This window comes from Mus musculus, chromosome 11, assembly GCF_000001635.26.
Source record: "Mus musculus strain C57BL/6J chromosome 11, GRCm38.p6 C57BL/6J".
NCBI lineage: Eukaryota > Metazoa > Chordata > Mammalia > Rodentia > Muridae > Mus > Mus musculus.
In genome coordinates, this window is record NC_000077.6 from 120,805,157 (window position 1) to 120,825,822 (window position 20,666).

At 57.6% G+C, this 20,666-nt stretch overlaps 1 protein-coding gene across 2 annotated transcripts; it reads right to left on the bottom strand.

Annotated features, from left to right (window-relative positions):
- Nucleotides 1-801: 801 nt before the first annotated feature.
- Nucleotides 802-20,010, bottom strand: Fasn (fatty acid synthase). 2 transcript variants are annotated; one of them, XM_030245556.1, is made up of 44 exons: nucleotides 19,919-20,010; nucleotides 18,874-19,795; nucleotides 17,561-17,696; nucleotides 16,922-17,074; nucleotides 15,743-15,916; nucleotides 15,376-15,576; nucleotides 15,089-15,211; nucleotides 14,873-14,988; nucleotides 14,647-14,781; nucleotides 13,582-14,044; nucleotides 13,277-13,464; nucleotides 12,830-13,019; nucleotides 12,317-12,411; nucleotides 11,969-12,103; nucleotides 11,691-11,894; nucleotides 11,466-11,581; nucleotides 11,149-11,321; nucleotides 10,884-11,075; nucleotides 10,726-10,806; nucleotides 10,455-10,634; nucleotides 10,135-10,314; nucleotides 9,856-10,059; nucleotides 9,321-9,607; nucleotides 8,498-8,884; nucleotides 8,250-8,414; nucleotides 8,054-8,172; nucleotides 7,814-7,968; nucleotides 7,502-7,705; nucleotides 7,144-7,294; nucleotides 6,883-7,061; nucleotides 6,682-6,801; nucleotides 6,444-6,566; nucleotides 6,135-6,358; nucleotides 5,756-5,957; nucleotides 5,485-5,636; nucleotides 5,281-5,372; nucleotides 4,974-5,125; nucleotides 4,648-4,893; nucleotides 4,270-4,458; nucleotides 3,869-4,096; nucleotides 3,563-3,783; nucleotides 3,346-3,444; nucleotides 2,919-3,170; nucleotides 1,919-2,835 (listed from the first exon to the last, which is right to left on the bottom strand). In XM_030245556.1, exons 3-44 carry the CDS (start codon nucleotides 17,685-17,687, stop codon nucleotides 2,698-2,700), a joined length of 7,515 nt encoding a protein of 2,504 aa, XP_030101416.1. In that variant the 5' UTR covers nucleotides 17,688-17,696; nucleotides 18,874-19,795; nucleotides 19,919-20,010; the 3' UTR covers nucleotides 1,919-2,697. The 2 variants fall into 2 exon arrangements, with proteins under 2 accessions (NP_032014.3, XP_030101416.1); NM_007988.3 differs by lacking the exon at nucleotides 19,919-20,010 and having other exon boundaries at nucleotides 802-2,835; nucleotides 18,874-19,391.
- Between the last annotated feature and the right edge of the window lie 656 nt (nucleotides 20,011-20,666).

Genomic DNA, 20,666 nt, shown 5'->3' on the forward strand with positions numbered 1-20,666 from the left:
TTATTTTTTTCTTATTGGTCTTGTTGCCTGTGATAGACCTTAGCATATGACACGTTTCCTGAACCTACAAGTTGAAAATGAGCCCCCAGTGACCCCCGTTTCCCAGTTCTAAGGATTGAAAGCAGGGCCTTGTGCACATTACACAAAGGCCATTTTTTCCTCTCAAGCTGCAGCCCTGCCCTTTTACTCTGGGGCTCCAAATTACCCGAGGTCCCATCTCTTCCTGAGCTCTGTTCATTATTTAGAAATAAAACAAATCCTGTTCTCCAGAGGACCAACCAGATCATCGCCCCCATTCCAGGAACCCTCTCAGGACTGCCTCTCTCCAGAGGTTTTACTCAACAGTCCTCTCGCTTCCTACTCACCTTACTATTCTCAACACCTGGACCAGCACAGCTAGCTCACTTTTTTGGCTCGTGTCCTAGGGTCCATGCAGGTAGTTTGATATTTCTCTCTTCTGGGCTTTTTTGTCCCAAGACAGGGTTTTCCTGTGTGGCCCAGGCTGGCCTGGAACTGTGGTCCTCTTGCCCCTGCCTCTAGAGTGCTGGGATTAAAGGTGTATACCATCACTGCCTGGCAGCCCCACCCTGCTTCTTATACAGCCCAGGCTGGTCTCTGCCTGCTGGGCTAACCGGTGCTCAGGTACTCAGTGCTTGAGCTTTGTTTGCACAGAGCAGTTATTTAGCAACTTTGACCTTTAAACTCTTTGAGCTTTTGTTTAATGTGAGGAATCATTGTCATACTGACAAGCCAGATCTTAAGATCCCTGTGGACAGCAACTGCTCTTTTAAGTTTTCATTTATTTCAGTCTTGTTCCACTCAACAGATGTGTGGAGGTCAGAGGACAACTTAGTCTTTTCTACTGCTGCATGGGTTCCAGTGATCAAACTCAGGCTGCACAGCGCTCTATCCACTGAGCAATCTCATCACACCCAGTTTATGTCTTGTTAGGCAATCACAAAGAACAGGAAGGAACCTCAAGGTTTTATTGCCTCTCATCCATGAATTCTAAGGACCACACAGCCTCGTAAGGGAGTCGGGCCTTTCTGCAAGTTTATAAATCTGCTCCCTTGAGTCAGTAAACTCTAACTAGGTAGAGACACTATAGAGATTGGGCAGGTCCTTTCCAGGAATGGACAACTCATGACGAGTGCTGTAAGAATTTTTCTAAGTGTGACTAGAGCCAACCAGATGCTTCAGTCTTAGGCTAATCACTCAGACTGGGATCCTCTGAACACCTTTGTACCCTACCAATGCAGTTGTCCTCTGGATGCTCCTCTCTGGATGTGATCGAATGCTGCGGCCTTGTGACAGTCTCTCCTGGACCCTCAAGCCAGGGGACTTTGCCTAGTCCAACAAGCCACCCTGCAGGACCCACCATGCCTTAGCTCCAAGCCAATGTAATTACATTGGCTGCTACTGTGGGTCCACTAAACTGAGCCTACTTTTCTCTTGATCCTCCTCTTCCAAGCAACCTCCACTCCTCTGCTTACACACATGGTCAGTTCTGTGTGACTCAGGCCCTCTGCTCTCGTCATGTCACCTGTTTCCAGGGACATGCTTCTCACAGTGGTCACATACTGCTTACGTTTTTCTCTAGAGGGCTTGCACCAACACTCAGTTGACTACAAGTAGAGGATGATGCTATTCTCTACCGCTGGGGCGGGGCTGTGACTAAGCTGATGCCCTCAGGGCAACTTAAAGGTGGACAAATTCTGCTTGTACTACAGTGGCAAGGCCTCCAGCCAGCCCTCCATGCTGAAACACATTTTAGCATACTCCCCTTATACTGACAGAATGGCACACCCTCCAAGGAGTCTCACTGGAAGAGCTGTGGAGGCCACTTGTGGGGAATACCCATAAGTATCAGAGCCTGAAGCCGGGCCTGGACTGGAAAGAGACTGAACCGAAGGCAGTGCTCGCTCACGTGCAGTTTAATTGTGGGATCAGGAGAGCATCAAGAGCAGCATTTTTACCAGGTTGGTGTAAAAATGACACAGTCCAGACACTTCTTCACACTGACAGCTGCAGAAAAGTCAAAACCCAAGCATCATTTTCGTCTTGGAAAACAGACAGTCAGTGCCCGGTGCGGTCCGCAGAGTCAGGATGGCCCTGCATCATGGGGCAGCCGGGGATGCTGGGGACCAAGGGCCACGGGCTACAGTGTCTGCTGGGGTCCTTGTTCCCTGGGAACCAGCCCTCTCCATATCCTGCCCTGCAGTGAGCAGGGACAGGACAAGACAAAAAGGGGCTCCAGCCAGCAGCCTGTGTATTGAGTCTAGAAACTTTCCCAGAAATCTTCCCCACATGGCTTCTCCCATTTTAGGGGGTTCTGGAATGAGTCACCCCTGGGGGTCTTTCCCAGCAATGCAATAAATATGAGAATTTAATGGAGAAACGACCAGCGTGGCAAATGCCACACGGTAGAAAAGGCTCAGTTTGGCTCCTGCCTCCACTGACTCTTCACAGACCAGGGTGTCTCCAAGTCAGTGGCTCTGGGAACCCCACTACGCGGCTGGGAAACACACGCGTGATGGTCTGTTTGTAGCAGCCACCAGGGGAGCGGGTGGTGCTGGGCCACTGGGGGGAGGGGTCCCACCAGCAGGACCCTCCCCAGTTCCTGCACTCAGGGTGTGGTGGGGATCGGAGCATCTCTGGTGGCAGGTGTGGAGCGTGGCTTCATGGTGGTCGGCAGGTCTAGCCCTCCCGTACACTCACTCGTGGCTCAGCCAGGGAGCTATGGATGATGTTGATGATGGATTCCAGGCCACTGCCCTCCAGCAGTGTGCGGTGGTCACCCTCAATGATGTGCACAGACACCTTCCCGTCACACACCTGAAAATACTCAGGTGTCATTCTGTGACCACCACCAAGCAGCCCACCTGTGCGAGTACACCTGCCTCACCTGTGCCACTCACCTGGGAGAGGTTGTAGTCAGCACCCAAGTCCTCGCCATAGGTGCCGCCTGTCTTGGCACGCAGCAGTGTCACGTTGCCATGGTACTTGGCCTTGGGCTTATACTGATCAGCTGCCCGGAGCTTGTGGTAGAAGGACACGGCAGCAAAGCTCAGCTCTCGGCGGTCCAGGCTGTGGTGACTCTTAGTGATAAGGTCCACGGAGGCAGCCACCCGATCTTCCAGGCTCTTCAGTGGCAGCAGGGCCTCCAGCACCTAGGGGTGACAGTTCTGAGCATGTGGGGCGGGGCCACACAGTCTGCCCTGCCTTCATGAGCAGATGGGTTTCTGAAGAGGCACTCAGATCTCCCTGGTCCACTTTAAAGGCACACAGACCCCACTCCGCCCAGCCTTGCCTTCCCTGCCCTCTCTAGGGTGTCTCCAGGCACACCTTGCTGTGTTCCACATCAAGAAACTGCTTTATGAAGAAGCATAAGGCCTCAGCCTCGGCCTCGGCTTCACAGCCTGGGGTCATCTTTGCCCGGTAGCTCTGTCAGGGAAGGAGAGATTGCTGTGGCAAGTGCTGAAGGAACCAGGACCCTCCCAGAAGTGAATTCAAAGCCAAGACACAGGTAGCAACACTTAGGACCAGTTGGCCCAGCTCTCACCTGGGTGTAGGCCAACACGTAGGTGTGTGAGCCGTCAAACAGGAAGAGGTTGTTGTGGGTCGGGGCTGGGCCCTGCTGGGCCTGCAGCTGGGAGCACATCTCGAAGGCTACACAGGCTCCAAATGAGTACCCAGCTATGCGGTAGGGTCCCTCAGGCTGCACTTGCTTGATGCAATCTATGTAGTAGGCAGCCAGGTTCGGAATGCTATCCAGGGGGGCAGCTAGAACAACAAGCAGAATAGCTTAGCAGTTAGCGGGGTACCAAGGCCCGAGGCAGTGAGTACTGCTCCGCAATGTGCACAGTACCTTGGGTGCACTGCAGGCCGTAGGTGGGCACACTGAGCTTGGCAGCCAGACTGTGGAACACGGTGGTGGAACCCTCAATGGGGTGCACAAGGAACAGAGGCCGCTCAGAGCTCTGCACCGAGTTGAGCTGGGTTAGGGTAGGACCCTCAGGGTTCACCAGCAGTGTGCTCAGGTTCAGTTGGTTCTGCTTCAGAGACGTGTCACTCCTGGACTTGGGGGCTGTCGTGTCTGTAAAGACGGAGGAGACAGGGTAGCCTTGGCTTGTGGGCTCGTGAGGACATGCACACAGACTAAGCACAGGCCCCAGTGCTCTTTGTAAAAGGGCAGAGCTGTTGCCTCCACTACTGGCTGCCCCTGATGGGACATAGCAGGACTTTCTCAGCCTGCTGCCTGGTACGCACCAGTAGCCGAGTCAGTCTTGGAGGACATTTCCTGAAGTTTCCGCAGCGTGAGCTGCCGCACCTCACGCATGGGCAGCACCAGATCGTGTTCTCGTTCCAGGATCTGACGAACTTCCACACCCATGAGCGAGTCCAGGCCGAGGTCTGCCAGCGTGCTGTCCAGGTTAATACCTGCGAGGTCTCGGATGCCTGCCGAAGGAGATAAGTGGCCATTATGTAGAAGGGGACATGGGGACCAGGTACATGCTGTGGCTCTCCAGCATTACTGACAATCACCCAGCCAAGCATTCAGACCACAGAACTCTGTCCTCTGCTTCTACAGATGGGACAGCTGATACTTAGTCAACTGGGCTGGGCAGGACCCCAAAGCTGGCTTACCTAGGATGTGTGCTACAGCTTTCACCAGATCCCTCTGGGTGTCCCCGTCCCCATGGGCCACAGCTTTCTTCTCTGCCAGCACAAAGCTGCTCAGGACTGCGTGGGGCTGATTCAGGAAGAGGTCCAGTACCTCCATGCAGGAGGAGATGCGCTGAGGCAGCGTACCTCCGATGACTGTGTCATTGGTGCCCATCGCTTCCAGGACAATGCCCACGTCACCAATGGCACCCCACTGCACGGCAAGGCCTGTGAGCAAGGGAGGCAGCAGGTGAGGTGCTTTGGGGAGTGAGACCACAAGCAGGGGCGGGCTGGACAGAGAAGCCCACCTGGGAGGCCATCGTGCCTGCGCTGTTCACATATACGCTCCATGGTAGAGTTGGCGAAGCCGTAGTTAGTTTGGCCAGCATTACCACGCCCGCAGCTTACAGAGGAGAAGGCCACAAAGTAGTCCAGCTCAGGGCAGGCTTCCCGGGTTGCCCTGTGGGTGCGTGTGTCAGTCTGACAGCTCAGACAGCTCTCATGTCCCTAAGCCCATAACCTCCCCAGGGCAGTGCGAAGGCCACAGGTGGCACAGCAGGAACCAATACACATTGCGAGCATGCGTAAAACTCAACAGAGGGACTGACAGCCTACCTGTCAAGGTTCAGGGTGCCATTGTATTTGGGCTTGTTGACATCCTGGAAGAGCTCTGGGGTCTGGTTCTCCAGCATGGCATCCCTCAAAACCTGGAAGCAGAGGTTTTAGTGCTTGCTGCGGCTCTGAGGTTCTAACCCCACTTAGCAGCTACCCTGGGTCTCAGGCTCTAGAGGTACGCAGAGTCCTGCCTGCCTTTCTTACCATGGCCAGGTTGAAGACACCCCCAACGGGCCCCAGCTTTGTGGCTTCGGCGATGAGAGCACGGGCCCCCTCCAGTGAGCTCACGTTGCTTGTTGACACGAGCACTTGGATGCCCTGGCGTCTCCACTCCCGAATGTGCTTGGCTTGGTAGCCTATGGGACACAGGGCTATGGAGCTGCACCAGAGGATAAGCGTGGCCTGCAGCCCATCCTAGAACACCTCCCATCAAAGGGAAGCCTACATTAATTACCAGCCGCCCCTACTTGCTTACCGGTGCGGATTCCAGATCGGGAAGTCAGCACAAGCCTCTGGGCTCCGCGAAGCACGAGCCACCGGGCCAGCTCCAGGCCAAAGCCACCTAGGCCACCAGTGATGATGTAACTCTTATGGGCTGGGCAGAAGGTCTTGGAGATGGCAGAAATCAGGGTGGGCTGAGCCCCTGGCAGCACAGCCTCAGGCTCCTCCTCCCGTACCTGCAGATAAGTAGCAGTGGCTGAAGGTGCTGGTACCAAGCCTGCTGACCCGTGCGTGTGTAGAGAACCAACTCCTACACCACGCTGTCCTCCCTCCCACACACGCCCGCCACACACAGTAACAAACTAAGAAAGGCCAAGGCGGGCTGGGCGCCCGAGGACCTCGCCTCACCTCACCTGGACAAGGACTTTGCCAATGTGTTTCCCCTGAGCCATGTAGCGGAAGGCATCTTCCACCTGGGCCTTGGGAAACACTGTGCACTTGAGGGGCTTCACGACTCCATCACGAATGCCAGCCTTCAGGAGTGCCGCCACCTCCCGCCAGCTGTCATTGGCCTCCTCAAAAAGGGCGTCCAGCAGGATCCCATGGAAAGTGACGTTCTTCAAGAAGATAGCCATGCCTGAAGAGGAGAGTCATGTTCACTGATGGACGCCTCTGGCCCCAACACCAGCCCCCAGCCCTGCTCCCTGGACTACCAGTCATACCCAGAGGGTGGTTGTTAGAAAGATCAAATTTGCCAATCTCTAAGAAGCGACCATGCTGAGCCAAGCACCGCACACTGGCCTGCAGCTTCTCTTCTGCCAGTGAGTTGAGGACCAGGTCGACCCCTATAGTGGCAAACAGGTCACTCGGTCAGGGTGGGCTCACCCATACCTCAGTCCTGAGGGCCAGATTGACTGTGTGGTCCAGTCTCAGGCAGCGGCCCGGGGGACACGTACGTACCTTTGCCACCTGTGTGCAGTAACACGTGCTGCTCAAATGATGTGTCCCTCGAGTTGGCAAAGCTGGTGTCATCAAGCTGAGGGAACCTGGCCTGGAGGTATGCTCGCTTCTCTGCAGAGCCTGTCAGGGGAGAGACCCCAGTGAGTTTGGGGCACGGGGCTCAAGAAGCTCCAAGGGTTTGGGAGAGGTAAGGGGCCTTACCCACAGTGGTGAAGACGCGGCAGCCCAGACTGAGGGCAATGGAAATGGCCGCTTGGCCCACACCACCTGAACCTGAGTGGATGAGCACGGTCTCCCCACGCTGGATGCGCCCGCGAACCACTAACGAGTAGTAAGCAGTGGTATAGACGACGGGCACAGAGGCCGCCTCCTCCAGGGTCCTGAGGGTACACAGCACAAGATCGACTCAGCCTGGCCACCAACCAAGATCACATCATCTCCCAACTGCAGCCACCCACTCACCAGCTGGAGGGTACATCCCAGAGGAAGTCAGATGATAGCAGGACTGAGGTGGCCAGGCCTTCTGCAGGAACCAGCCCCATCACACGCCGGCCACACCTATCCCGGCCTGAGAACTCCATGCCGAGCATGCAGTCTCGGCTGGCCCATTTACCTGAGCAGACAGGAGGGAGGCTCGCGTTAGACCCCACTCTAGGACAGGTTGTCAGGGGCACAGGGTGCAAGTACAGCCCTGGTGCTGGGGACCCTCTCTGCCCCAGGAGCTGTGCAGGACAACTTCCTTCTCGCTGGGCTGCTATGGCACAGGCACATTCCCTACTTCCACAGCGACCCAGTCACAAGACCCCATCCTGGTTGGCACCTGGAATGGCATCAGGGGACAGCTTGCCCGTGGCCAGCATGATGTCTCGGAAGTTCAGTGAGGCGTAGTAGACAGTGCAGAGCTGTGCTCCTGAGCTCGAGGGCTGCGTGTGCTTCAGGGGGGAGGAGACCCAGCGGATGGAGGCGAGGTCCCCTCGGGTGAGGACGTTTACAAAGGCATGCGCTGTCTGCTCCTTGGGCTTGTCTGAGGGAAAAGAAAGCAAGGATATGTGTGTCACAGTGCCTACCTGGCCAGCTCTTTGTCCCCCACCTCCTCCTTGGCCTGTCAGGTATAGGGCATCAGTGGGCTCACCCTGCTCTAACTGGAAGTGACGGAAGGCACCCCAGGCCCCGTCCCGGTACACGTTCATCACGAGGTCATGCTTTAGCACCTGCTGTAGCTCTGGAGAGCCAGGGTCCAACTTGGGGGCGTGAGATGTGTTGCTGAGGTTGGACAGCAGGATACACCTGTGGGGCAAAGTGAGTAAGGATACCAAGACTGGAGGGAGGGAGGGGAGGAGGAAGGGTAGGCACCTCTCAGAGTCTTTCCTACCGAATCCGGTGTCCACCCGGCTCTTTTCGGAGACAATTCACCAAACCCACCACACCCGAGGTGGGGCAGTCCATGGCCGTTAGCCACACAGGCTGGGAGGAGGACGTGGCCAGAGTGCTCTGCAGGATAAAGGAGGGTCAGCCTCAGGGCTGTTCATATGCCAGGCAAGGCAAGGTACCCAGCCCCAGAGTCTGACCTTCAGAGAGTCCACCCACTGGAAGCTGGTATCCTCCACAGACAGGAAGATAGGTTTCTCCTGTGGGATGGCTCGCCGGCACAGGAACAGCGCAGTACCGTAGAAGGACCTTTTAAGGCCCACCAGGTGTAGTGCCTTCCTCGAGAACAGGCTCTCCCACTCCTCCTACGTGTATGAAGTCTCATTAAGTACTGAGCTGGCCGAACCATACCCAGCCATTACCTGCCCTGTGTACCTAGGCGCAGTACCTGGCTTAGGAGGCTGGGCGCAGGCTGCACCTCAGAGGGTAGGCAGGCCAGGGTCTCCCCAAGGGCATGTCCTTTGAGCACTGTGTGCACTAGCAGGAAACCACCTTCCTTGAGGGCAGCTACCATGTTGTCCAGGGCCAAGGCTGGATCCCCCAGGGTGGCTAATGCACAGTTGCACACCAGAAGGTCAAGGGCACCCAGGCTGCTGGGCGCAGGGTCGGAAGGGTTCCACTGGCCCTGCGCCACATCATGCTGCTGCAGTTTGGTCTGAACATCCTTCAGGGCCTGGGGGTGCCGGTCGGTGGCTGTGTATTCCAGTTGTAGCATGGGCTGGGTGTTGAGCAGTGCCGGGATTCGGGAATACAAGTGGCCTTCTCCAGCCAGCACCTGGGGTGGGAGGGCATCTTAGATCTATTGTCTCTAGGAAGCAGAAACCCTGGGGACTGGGTGAGCATCCCCCACCCCCTATGCTGCTCAGTCTCGTGGCAATGCCAGCCGTGAGCACCCCTCGTGCTGCTCAGTCTCATGTTGATGCCAGCCAGGAGGCTCTACCAGTGCTCTACTCTACTCTCCTGTAGACTCTGCCTATGACACCCCAGCTGAGAGCCCAAAGCATCCCAGGATTCTTTCCCATAAGCCTTACTTCTGATATCTCATCCCCTGGGCTGGTAGCAGTGAAAATATTTCCAGTCTTTTAGGGTGGAACAAACCAAAGCACAAAGGCACAGTAAGCTGCTACATCACGACTGCCTGTTTCGGGTTCGGGCCCGAGACTGCCCCAGATGCATGCACATGGCCTGTCCACCTTCTTTCCAGCACTCACCTCTGCCACCTTCATCTTGAGAGTAGACAAGTTCTCCAGGGCTGTGTCTACGCAGGCCTTGAGGGCCTGGGAGTTGAGGAGGCCACTGATCAGAGGGTCTTCTGGCAGCAGGAGCCTCTCTTGAGCCAGCGCTTCTCCCAGCTCCAGCTGCAGGTTCCCGTTGAGCTGCAACTGGCAAGCAGCTGCCAGGAGTCGAGGCAGCCCGTGCTGTGGAGGGTCCTCTTGCCCAAGCATTGCCGCCTTCAGCCCTTGCTGGGTGGCCTTGGTCTGCAGAGCCCGTGCCAGACCTGGGATGGAGAAAGGCCTATGTTCTCTCTCTAAGGCCTCCCGCCAACTTCCAGGGCCCACTTCCTAGCTTGTCCACAGCAGAAACAGCCACGGGAAGGAAAAAGGAAGGATGCAGTAGTTTTGTGCTGGAGGCCCATGGAAGGTAGGCTGCTCTCATCAACCCCAAGCTCCCCACTGTCCAGGCCTTGTCTGGCGAGTTTCAGAGGCAGAGAGTGAAGGAGGAGGGGAGAAGGCTTGGGACCCTCACCCTTGCACAGTTGCAGCTCCTTCTGCAGGGCAGTGCTCTCAGACAGGCACTCAGCCTCCATGTGCGGTGTGAAAACGAACTTTTCCAAGGTGGGGACCAGCTGTTCTTGCTGCCGCCGTGAGGTTGCTGTCGTCTGTAGTCTTGAGATGTGGATACCACCAGAGACCGTTATGCCCAGACAGCGGCTCGTTGTCACATCAGCCACTATGGAGACACGCTGGTTAGTGTAGGCAATGCCCAGCCCAGGATGCAAGGGCATAGAGCTAGGGCCAGAGCTACCTTGAGTGTCCTCCTTCAGCCTGTACACCTTCTGACGGTGGGTGGCAGGGTCGATATAGATGGCGGTCACACGGGTAGGTAGCTGTAGACTCTGCTGGCTAGAACCCAGAATGGATACCTGCAGCATTGTGTCCATGAAGGTCACCCAGTTATCTTTCCAGAGCAGCTTGCCTTGTTCACCTGCAGCAGAGGGGCTGGTCAGCACCCCAGGCCTCAACTGCTCCAGCGCCTCTACGTCCTTCCTCCCTGTCTTCCCCATCCCCAGCAGGACATGGCTTCTGGCAGTCATGCTCACTGACTCAGAGGTTGCTCTTGCCCACCTTCAAGGGTGGCCTCACAGATGCCCTGGAACTGAGGGCCATAATCATAGCCACGCAGCCGCAGCTCCTTGTATACTTCTCCCTGGGTCAGGCGGGAGACCGATGCAGACTCAGGGGGTGTTGGGACTTCTGGGTGGTCGAATAACTTGGAGTTCGGGTCTTCCCACAGGTACACTTTTCCTGTAGGAGACAAAGCAACAGGAGGGCCTTAGCATGGGGCAGGCCAGGAGCTGGGATCCCTCGCCCACAGACCCAGCCAGGCCCTACTCACCGCTCACAATCAGATTGCCAGTGTCAGACACCTCAAAGGCATGGGAGGCCTCTAGCAGCCTCACCTCCAGCGCCACGGTTCCTGCAGAGGAAGAAGGAGGGTCAGCAGAGCAGGCATGACAATCAATCTCCGCAGCCCCCACCGAAGGGGCCTCTTACCTGTCTTGGGTAGTATAGTGGCCTGATGAAACGACACATTCTCAAATACCACAGGGGTCTCTTCTAGGGACAAGCCCAGGCTGCGAGCCAGTGTCTTCCACACCAGGCACAGGTAGCCAGTGCCAGGGAAGATGACCCGGCCGTCAATGCAGTGGTCTACCAGGTAGTGGTCGGGCGACTCAGGACTGGCGTCTGTAAGGACAAATGGCTCAGCACTGGCCCACATGCCTGGGAAGGAACCTGCCCGCCACGAGGCCTGGCTCACCGATGCTGTAGACTGTAGCAGAGGAGGAGCTGGAGCCGTTTGGGAAGTCCTCAGCAACCGGGACATCCCAAGTCTGACTGTGGTCCCACTTGATGTGAGGGGAGATGAGAGGAGTCCCTCGGGGAGCCGGGAACTCCACAGGTGGGAACAAGGCGTTAGGGTTGACATTGATGCTGGTGATAAAAGAGCTGAGTGACATACCTGGCCCCAGGACCGATGGCCAGAACTGAGCTAGGCTGACAGCAACCCCTCTTCTGGGTTGGTGGGTGATGTGGTCCCCTAAGCGAGTAGTAGAAAGAAGAGTGGACCGGACCTACCCTGTGAGGTGCACCTTGCCAAGGTTGGTGAGAAAGAACTCCAAGTTATCTTTATGATCCCTCTTCATCAAGGGAATGATGGTGCAGCTGGACTTCACGCCTCGCTTCAGGACAGCCTACACAGAGCAAAGAGGGGCTGGGCTCTGACCCCTTCCGTGCCACACTCGCCTTCTCCAGTGACTGGCAGGCTGCTGGGCCCCTATCCCAGGCAGACCAGGTGCTCACCTGCAACAGTGCGTGGGGCGCAATCTCCAGCACCACGGCATGCTCAGGGATGTGCCACAGTGCTTCCTGGAAGAGCACAGGGCTCACCAGGTTGTTGACATTGTACTCGGCAGAAGATGTGCGGGCCAGGCTGCTCTGCCACTGGGCCTCAGGGATAGAGGTGCTGAGCCATCGAGCCGAGCGCGGCCGTGGTTCCCGGATCACCTGCACAGGAGCTGGGTTAGCACGTGAAGTCATGTCACCCGCCCTCAGGTCTACTCATACAGCCAGGTACTCACCTTCTTGAGAGCCTGCAGCAATGTGGGGGCAATTCCTTCCATGAAGTAGGAGTGGAAAGCCAGGCCTCCTGTTCGTACCTCCTTGGCAAACACACCTTCTTGCTTTAGCTGCTCCACAAATTCATTCACTGCAGCCTGCAGGCATCAAGGAGAGTGGTCAGGGCACCTGGACTGGCCCTCCCTGGTCAGACACACACACAGTCCGCCCAGCTTAGGTTTCACCCAGAGGGCCTGAGACAAGGGGAGCTCACCAGCTGGGCCTAGACACAGACTGAGGAGGCCTGGCCTCCTAGGTAGGGCCAGGGCAAAATGCAGGGAACAGAAGTCCTGCTAGGACTGCAGGCCCACCTGAGGTCCAGAGATGGTCACGGTGTCCTCAGAGTTGTGGCAGGCAGGCACCACGCCAGCGGGGCAGCGCTGTTTACATTCCTCCCAGGACAAACCTGCAAACAGAGTGGCTGGCCTCAGAGCCCAGCCCATCCTCCTGGACATGAGCACTACCTGGGGCCAATGTTGTTGGTGAAATGACAAATGTCCGCCTTCCAGGGCATTTTCCCCCTTGCTGTGTCTGATCTCAAGGGAAGCGTCAGGGTGAGCAGCTGAGGAGCTGGGCAGTGAACACCCAGGGCTAGTGAGAAGCTCTCCTCAGTTCCCTGGCCCTCATCTCATGTGTGGTGTTTCAGACTCTGCTCAGGCCTGTGGGGTCGAAACTGTAGATAACCTGAACAGAGTGACCTCTCCCTTTGCAACCCCATGTCCTACACCAAAGCAGCAGGTTATTTTGGAGGACCCAGGACAGAAACCCCTTCCAGGAAGATTCTGGTGCCTAATGAGGTTGGGAGCCCTTTGGAGGATACCTACCAACAGCTGCCATGGATCCAGGCGGGAGGTGGGCATCTTTGATGCACTGGCCTCGCCAGTAAGCTGCAAGCACAGCCTCTCTCTGGGAGAGACAGCCATCTGCATAGCCACAGGCAACCTCTCCCAAGGAGTGCCCAATGATGCCGTCAGGTTTCAGTCCCACAGAAGTCAGTAGGTCGATGAGGGCAATCTGTGAAGCGGGGACCCAGGCCATGTCACACAGCCCCTAGATCACTAGCCTGACAATCCCTAACCGTAAAGCCCAGCAGGCCAAGGGTACCAGGCCTCTCTCAGAGACCTCTGAGAAAGTCCTACCCTTCCCCAGGCTCGTACCAGTATAAGGCTCTGCCTACACACCAGACTGGTCCAGGACTATGTGATACTGGTGCGGAAGGCAGGACCTTGGCACAAGTGCCCCAGGATGCCTGCACCACACGGGTGGCATACCTGGATGGCAGTGAGGCTCACAAAGGCATGCACGATGTCATCAAAGGTGCGCTCATCTGTGCTCAACAGCAGATCTGACACTTTCACTCCCAACGGCTTCACAGCCTCATCGGAGCGCAGGATAGACTCACGGAAGCTGTCCAGGCGCATGAGGCTCAGCCCCATCCCGCGCCACTGCGTGCCCATCCCTGTGACAGAAAGCTTATCAGGGCCACAGCATGGCCACCCATCAGCCTCACCCTCAAAAAAAGGGACACCCCCCTCCTCCTTTAAAGGTCAGCCTGGGAACACAGGGGCAGGCTCACCTGAGCAGATGAACCAGAGTGGGCGCTTGTTGGTGGACACTTGCTGCACTTCTTGGACACGGCCCTCAACACCTAGCACAGTGTAACCCCTGAAGGGCATGGCTGCTGTAGGGGTTGCCGCAATGTCATTGAGCATGCTCACAAAGGCCAGGTCCTGGCTGTGCTGGCGGCCCTGTTCCAGCAGGTCCTGCACTGCCTCTAAGGTGCGTCCACTGGCGTGCAGCAAATGGGGAAGGGCAGCGTGTGCAGTGGGCGCAGGGGCCTGCCGTGTGTTGGGCTGGAGGATGACATGAACATTGGAGCCTCCGAAGCCAAATGAGTTGATGCCCACGTTGCCACCACGAACAGGCAGGGGCCTATCGACCACCTGCAGCCGCCCATCAAGAAGTGCTGGGATCTCAGGGTTGGGGTTGTGGAAGTGCAGGTTAGGGGCCCAGACCCCATGCTCCAGGGATAACAGCACCTGCAATAGAACACAGTTACTGGGCAGCTGTTCCCACCAAGTGTGGCTATCTACCTCCCCTGGGCCCGTGACCTGTGTGTGGTACTGAGCACCAAGACCCTTGTCCTCTGACCTTGTTTTTTTGTGTCATCTAGGGTGCATGTCTCCAAGTTGAGGAGCCGTAGGCCTGAACACACAACCCCCCCAAGCCAGGCCCAGAAGCCCAAACAGATGGGTCATCGAGACAACCACACATCCCCCAATGTAGAAGCAAGCTGAAGGTCCCAACAAGTGGACAGGCAGGTGTGCAAGGTCACCCAGCAGGAAAGGGCACGCCATAGCAGATGTTGGCTCAATCCTCCCTCACCTCAGAAGGAGGCCTAGATACTTCTTCAGAACTGTACCTTTCCTTTTTGCAACCAAATTTTCCCTTTGGCCAGAAGCTATATAAGTCGGCACATCTACCACAGGGAACGTGCCATAAGGGTAGCCCCATGCTCCCACGGTACAGTCAAAGGGCCAGCTGGTAGGCAGGCAGGAGCCCCAAGGTAGGCCAAGTAATGGTTACACTACACAGCTATCCACATAACAGGGACTCTTGACCCAGAGCCCAGTCTGCTCACCTTGGTCAGGGCTGCAAGCCCAGAGGCAGGCTCAGGGTGTCCCATGTTGGATTTGGTGGAGCCAATTAACAGAGGGGCCTGGCGGAAGGCGCACAGGGACCGAGTAATGCCATTCAGTTCCTGGGGGTCACCCACCTGCAGGGGACAGAGTAGGTTAAGGCTGCAGCCGGAAGGACCTCTAACAAGGGTAGAGGAGTCACAGGTATGGGTCAGAAAGGGCTTTCACCTTGGTGCCCGTGCCATGGGCTTCAATATACTCAAGCGACTCCGGGGCCAGACCAGCTGGCTGATACAGAGAGCAGATGAGTTGTTCTTGGACTTCTCCAGAGGGGAATGTTACACCTACGGTAGATGGGTAGTGGTACGGTATGGTATGAAGCCTTGCATGCCCCTCTTCCCCATTTCTTATGATCCATGCTCTTTCTTTTCCCTCCATGCCCACCTTGCTCCTTGCTGCCATCTGTATTGGTGCCGGCATTCAGAATCGTGGCATAGACCCGCCGAGCCAGGGACTTCTTAGTCAGCAGAACTGCTACAACAGCCTCAGAGCGACAATATCCACTCCCTAGGGTAGGTCAACACCTCAGCTAGGTGCTCTGGGGTGATGGGGTGTGTGTGTTGTGAGTCTATACATGTGTGCGCCCATCAGAAGCCAAGACACCACACTCAGGGTACAGGCTGGAGCCCTGCAAAGCAGAGCCTAATGATCGCTCCCCAGGCCACCCTTACCTGAATCATCAAAGGATCTGCAGGTGCCGTCCGGGCTGAGCATGCCCAGCTTCATGAACTGCACAGAGGTGTTCGGCTTCAGGAGCAGGTTGATCCCACCCACAAGGGCCGCGGGGCATTCCCCACTACGGATGGCCTGGTAGGCATTCTGTAGTGCCAGCAAGCTGGAGGAGCAGGCTGTGTCCAGGGCAATGCTTGGTCCTGTGGACAAGGGCAGATGCTGTCCCACACCGCACCCCCCGCACCCCGCTGGGGCCTTGAGTACCCCACTCAGCGTTCCCCCAGGAATAAGGAAGTCCTAAAGGGTTGTCTAGGTGAATGCACTCATGCAGCTGGGCCCGTGCCCAAGGCTGGGCTGCCCACCCACCTTTGAAGTCGAAGAAGAAAGAGAGCCGGTTGGCCATCATTGCACGCTGGCAGCCCACCATGCTGTAGCCCAGAAGCGTCTCGGGATCTCTGCTAAGGGCCTCGGATGCCTCTGAACCACTCACACCCACCCAGACGCCAGTGTTCGTTCCTCGGAGTGAGGCTGGGTTGATACCTGCCGGGGGCAGCAAGAGCCACACAGGCTTGGGTGAGAGAGATGCCATCAGGGGCCACAGTGAACCTCTAAGGTCTGGGTCAGGCAGCAACCCATAGGAGGCCATAGGAAAGACAGAGAACAGCATTGTCTGAAGGCAACTCCCTTGGCCTCTGGTGTTACTGGTGGGTCTCAAGAGGCTGCTGGCCAATGAGTTCTCTAGTGCCAAGGGCAGCCTGCCCTGGGACAGGCTGTGATAAGGAGATACAGGAACACAAAGGCCAAGTGTCCAAGCCGGGAAAGCAGAGGACCGTGGGTAACCCCCTGGGAGCTGTGCCCAGCCTTTGATAGAGCCTGGGCAGCCAGACAGGTCCGAGGTGAGGGCCTTCATTTTCACCAAGGGCTCGCTGGTCTTATACCATACCCCAGGGCAGTTGTGCATCAAGCTGTCTATCAAGTATAGGGCTAATTAACATCTCCCAACCTGAAGCGCACCCCCACCATACCAACCCACACTCGCTGCCCACTATAGGGCCTTCTATCCCTGGGGGCACATCCATGTCCCAAGCAGTAGGATCCAGAATAAGAGACAGCCAGTGGGACAGGGTTGTTGCCAAAGCTCGAGGCTGAGCCCCTGCAGAGCTACCTGCTGTAAGCCCCGCCCTCAGCCCAAGAACAACCAGACATTGGGGAGTGAGGAAACTAGGGTAACAGGGCGCGCCTGGGACACTTCTAGTGTGCGGTTGTGAAACTGTGCCCTGCTCAGGGCCCCCGCCTCCTGAGCCACCGGCCCTGTATCAGGATTGGGGACATAGCTAGAGAGACCCATGCCAGGCCTGTCTCTGAGCCCTTGATGTCTCAAGAGCCAAAAAGATATTATTGTTGCATCTCCTTTTCCTTTTAACAGTACCAGGAATGAAGTCCAGGTTCTTGCACACACTAGACAAGTTGCGCTACCACTGAACTATGTCCCCAGCCCTCATTACAGTATGTTCTAAAAAGGGTAGGAATTCCCCAACAACCCACCTCCATCCACAATTGCTTCATAGCTGACTTCCAACAGCAGCCGAAGCTGGGGGTCCATTGTGTGTGCCTGCTTGGGGTGGACCCCAAAAAAGGAGGCGTCGAACTTGGAGAGATCCTTCAGCTTTCCAGACCGCTTGGGTAATCCATAGAGCCCTGAGGAACATCACAGCCTCTGAAGCCAGGCTCCCAGAGAGTGACCCAGACTCACTGCTAGTGAGGAGTCCCAAAACAGCCACATGTGGGTGACCCAGAGCCAACCCTGTAGGAGGTGAGGCTGGCGACTGGGAGACCCTCTGCCTGCTCCCAGGCTGGCCAGGCCAGCCCAATGCTGACTCACACCTGTCCATCAGGTAGAGCTGCTCTGTGGCTCTGTTAGAGCCCATTGGGTGTGAGAGTCATCTTAGACACCATCTGCCAGCTCAGGGCACAGGCTGCAGATGAGATATCCAAAGGGCCAGCCCCCTTCTATGATCCACCTTTGGTGTCCTCCACGAGGGATCAACCAAGTCACCTGTCCCTTTTCATTCTGACCGGTTCTCAACCTCACAGCTAGCTCTACAGGGAGTTCCCTGTCTCCAGAAGTGCCTTGGTCATAAACTCTCAGACCATCCTGCTGCATGATCCCGAGGGGACACTCACCAGCCTTCCATCTCCTGTCATCATCTGTGACCATGTCCACACCACCAATGAGGTTGGCCCAGAACTCCTGTAGGTTCTCTGACTCGGGCAACTTCCCCGACATACCGGCTATCACCACCTCCTCCATGGCTCTTCTCTGTGGGGGAAGATAGCATGGTGGGTCTCTCACAGTCATTCCCAGCTACAGCCACCTAAATCCACAGGTAGCACACCTCAAGACTTTCTGAGAGCAAGGGCTCAGAAAGCCCCCAGTGGAAACTAGCAGAACTCAGCTGTAAACAACGGATGAGCTGAGTGCTTAGGTCTCCTTGCACTGATAGCTACTTCTGAGATTGTCAGCCCTTCCAGGGTAGACACTTGACCTGGCCTGACCCTACCATGTTTTGCCAGAGCTACCTGGGACCATAGGATCTCCAGTTGCCTACTGGATGCTCCATCCCAGGCTAGTCAAATCAGGAACTTGCAAACAGAAGTGGGGCTTCAAGAAACAGGGTCTGGGGCACTCTCACCTTAAGCCACGGGGAAGCCAGCGCGCTTCCCTTTCACGAAGAGGGTGGAGACTGACTGCCGTTCAGTGCCAGCCAGGACGCCAGGCTTGGTTAGGACCCAGAGGGAACAGGCCCGACAACTAGTGAGTGCCCAGGCCTAGCAGGGCTGAGGCAAACCGATCCCCTGCCAATGGACCCTTTCAGCAAGGTCCGACCTGGAATACTACTCTCAGCTTGGTGCGGTTAGGGGAAAGGTGAAGCCTCTCGCCATCTGGTCGAACACTTTGTAACCTGGCCGAGGCAGCAGAAGGATCTGCTAGATCCTCCTGTCCCTAAGGCACTTGCCCAGGGCAGTTCAGGCCTTGCAACCGTAGTCCAACGAGAAGGCTTCCGTGCCACCCAGCCGGTGAGGCCTGGATGGTCTGATGACTTCCGCTGAGGCCCCTGGGGCCTCGTGCGCACCCAGACCCGCATCTGCCTTCTCCAAGCTGAAGCCCGGGTACCACCGCGGCCTCCTGCGCCCTGCCAAAGCCGCCCAGTGCGAGTGAAGGCCCCGGCCCCATCCACGAGGCGCCCAGACTCCTGCACCCGGTTGGCGCGGCGCCCACGTGACAGCGGCCCGCCGCGCTGGCTCTCCGCACACCCCTCCCGCGCCCCTCTCGGCCTGATCGCGGAGCTCAGCCCGGTGGCTGGCTGTCGGAGGGGCGCGGCGGCGCTTTTGTGAGCGCAGGGGTGCCGAGGATGGGCGCCCGCCTATCCTTCCACTGGAGCCGTGGCATCCCGACACCGGCCTGCCGCCCCGGAACCCCGAACGCAGCGGCGTACCTGTCTGGGCTCTGGAGGCAGACGACAAGCGAGGAGCGCGGCAGGCGAACTGGACGGGACGCCGCTGCCGTCTCTCTGGCTCCCTCTAGGCCGCGCCGGCGCTATTTAAACCGCGGCCATCCCCGCGCGGCCACGCCACATGGGCTGACAGCTTGGCTGCGCCGCCCAGGCCAATGAGCGTCGGGGCTGCGCCCCGGGACCCGGCGCGCCGCCGCCGGTGGGGTGATGCCCGCGCGCGCCGCCCCCAGCCGGGACCCTGCACGGGCGCGCGCTGGAGCACAAGGAACGCGCAGCCCCCGCCTGCTTCCGTCCCCGCCCCCGGCCTCGCGCGGGCCACGCGGGGCTCATCCCGACGCCCTCATCTCTGTCCTCCCACCCCCACCCCCTCGCGGCCGGTGCCAGGTGTGCACTGTGCGCGCGCAGTGTGGGTCGGGCGTGCTTGGTCACACTGGAAACTCTGCACTGAGGAGGACACCAGGGCCACGCGGGGGGACAGGTCCGTGTCGCTGCGATTCCACGCCGCGATCGTAGCGCGCGCGGAACCGAGGGGCGTGGCCTGCTCCACATCGAAACCAATTGGACACCGAGGCCGTTCTCGGTGGCCCAATGGCGGCGCGCGGGTGGGCGTTGCTAGGCAATAGGGTGATGGGCCGGCAACAGCGGCAAAGCACTTCGCGGGCCCCCGCGCAAGCGCGGTCGTTGACCCTGGCGGAGGGCGCCTCAGGCGGGGTTACTACCGGTCATCGTGGCCCAGCTTTCTCGGACTCCCACCCTCTGTGGCCACCTTGGAGACCAGGATGCGGGCAGGGACGGGAGCAGTAGGCAGGATAGGGAACACTGACGGGCGCGTGTGGCGGCCTCCGGAGTCCGCTCAGTGTCCAGGCGCGGCCATCTGGCGAGCGGGATACCACCCCTCCCCCGCCTGGTGGGAACAAAGGAGCTGCTGCGCGCCTCCCTGAGTTTCCGGGACCCTCTCCCTCCCTCCCTTTAAATTCCTCTTTTCAAAGGGTTATCGAATTTGGGGGCGGGGGATGACAAAACTCACCGTCCAAAAAGACACAGACTTCTCAGGGTTGGGTCCCTTGAGTGCCTAGAGAGGTTGTTCCCTTCCCTCCTGTCCTTCCACTACAGGCCCAGGCCACTAAGACTGACCTCCTTATGGGGTAATGGCCCGGGAGTGGGGGGGAGGGGGAAGGGGGCTAGTGTCAGTGGTCCTTGACTGCAAGTCTATAGCAAAAGCCAGAGCCTCAGAGCCTTGCTTGTCAACCCTGGCTTCTAGCTTCTCCAACTTGGCTATCCACCCAGGCTTTCTGTGGAAGGAGGCTAAGCAGGGACCCTGAAGGGCAGCCTATAGGACTGGCAGGTGTATTCTGCCCATAAGCTGGCTTGCCCCCAAGCTCTCCCATTTTGCCCCTATGCCTTTGTGGGTGTCTTTGGGTTTCAGGGCCAGCCTAGGAAAGTTTTACAAAAGGCCTGTACACATACTAGCCAGAGCAGTCCCACCCCAGCTCCTGGTGCCTTGAGATAGGTCATGTTTGCCTTCTCACTGGCCAGGCTGCTGGCCAACCCTAAGTGGTCAGCAGAGCTCTGCCCTCTGCAGCTGTCAGGGTCTCAGCTGGAGGAGATGTAACCCAGGGATGCAGAGTCTGGGCCGTGCACAGAGCAGGATGCTGAGGGCAGAGCAAACTTCTCTGATCATCTTTTCACCAAAGGAAGTTGCATGGCTACATCTCAGAAACACGTGACAAACAAAGTGGATTGCCAGATGTGGATATGAGAGAGCCACGTCAGGA

Excerpts from the sequence above, each read along its gene's own strand:
- Fasn (NM_007988.3), bottom strand. The coding sequence starts at position 17,687 with ATGGAGGAGGTGGTGATAGCCGGTATGTCGGGGAAGTTGCCCGAGTCA. Across the intron at positions 9,608-9,855 it reads GGAGCTGCAACTGTGCAAGG|GTCTGGCACGGGCTCTGCAG; the intron begins GTGAGGGTCCCA and ends TCTCCATCCCAG. Across the intron at positions 5,637-5,755 it reads CCGATCTGGAATCCGCACCG|GCTACCAAGCCAAGCACATT; the intron begins GTAAGCAAGTAG and ends TGTGTCCCATAG.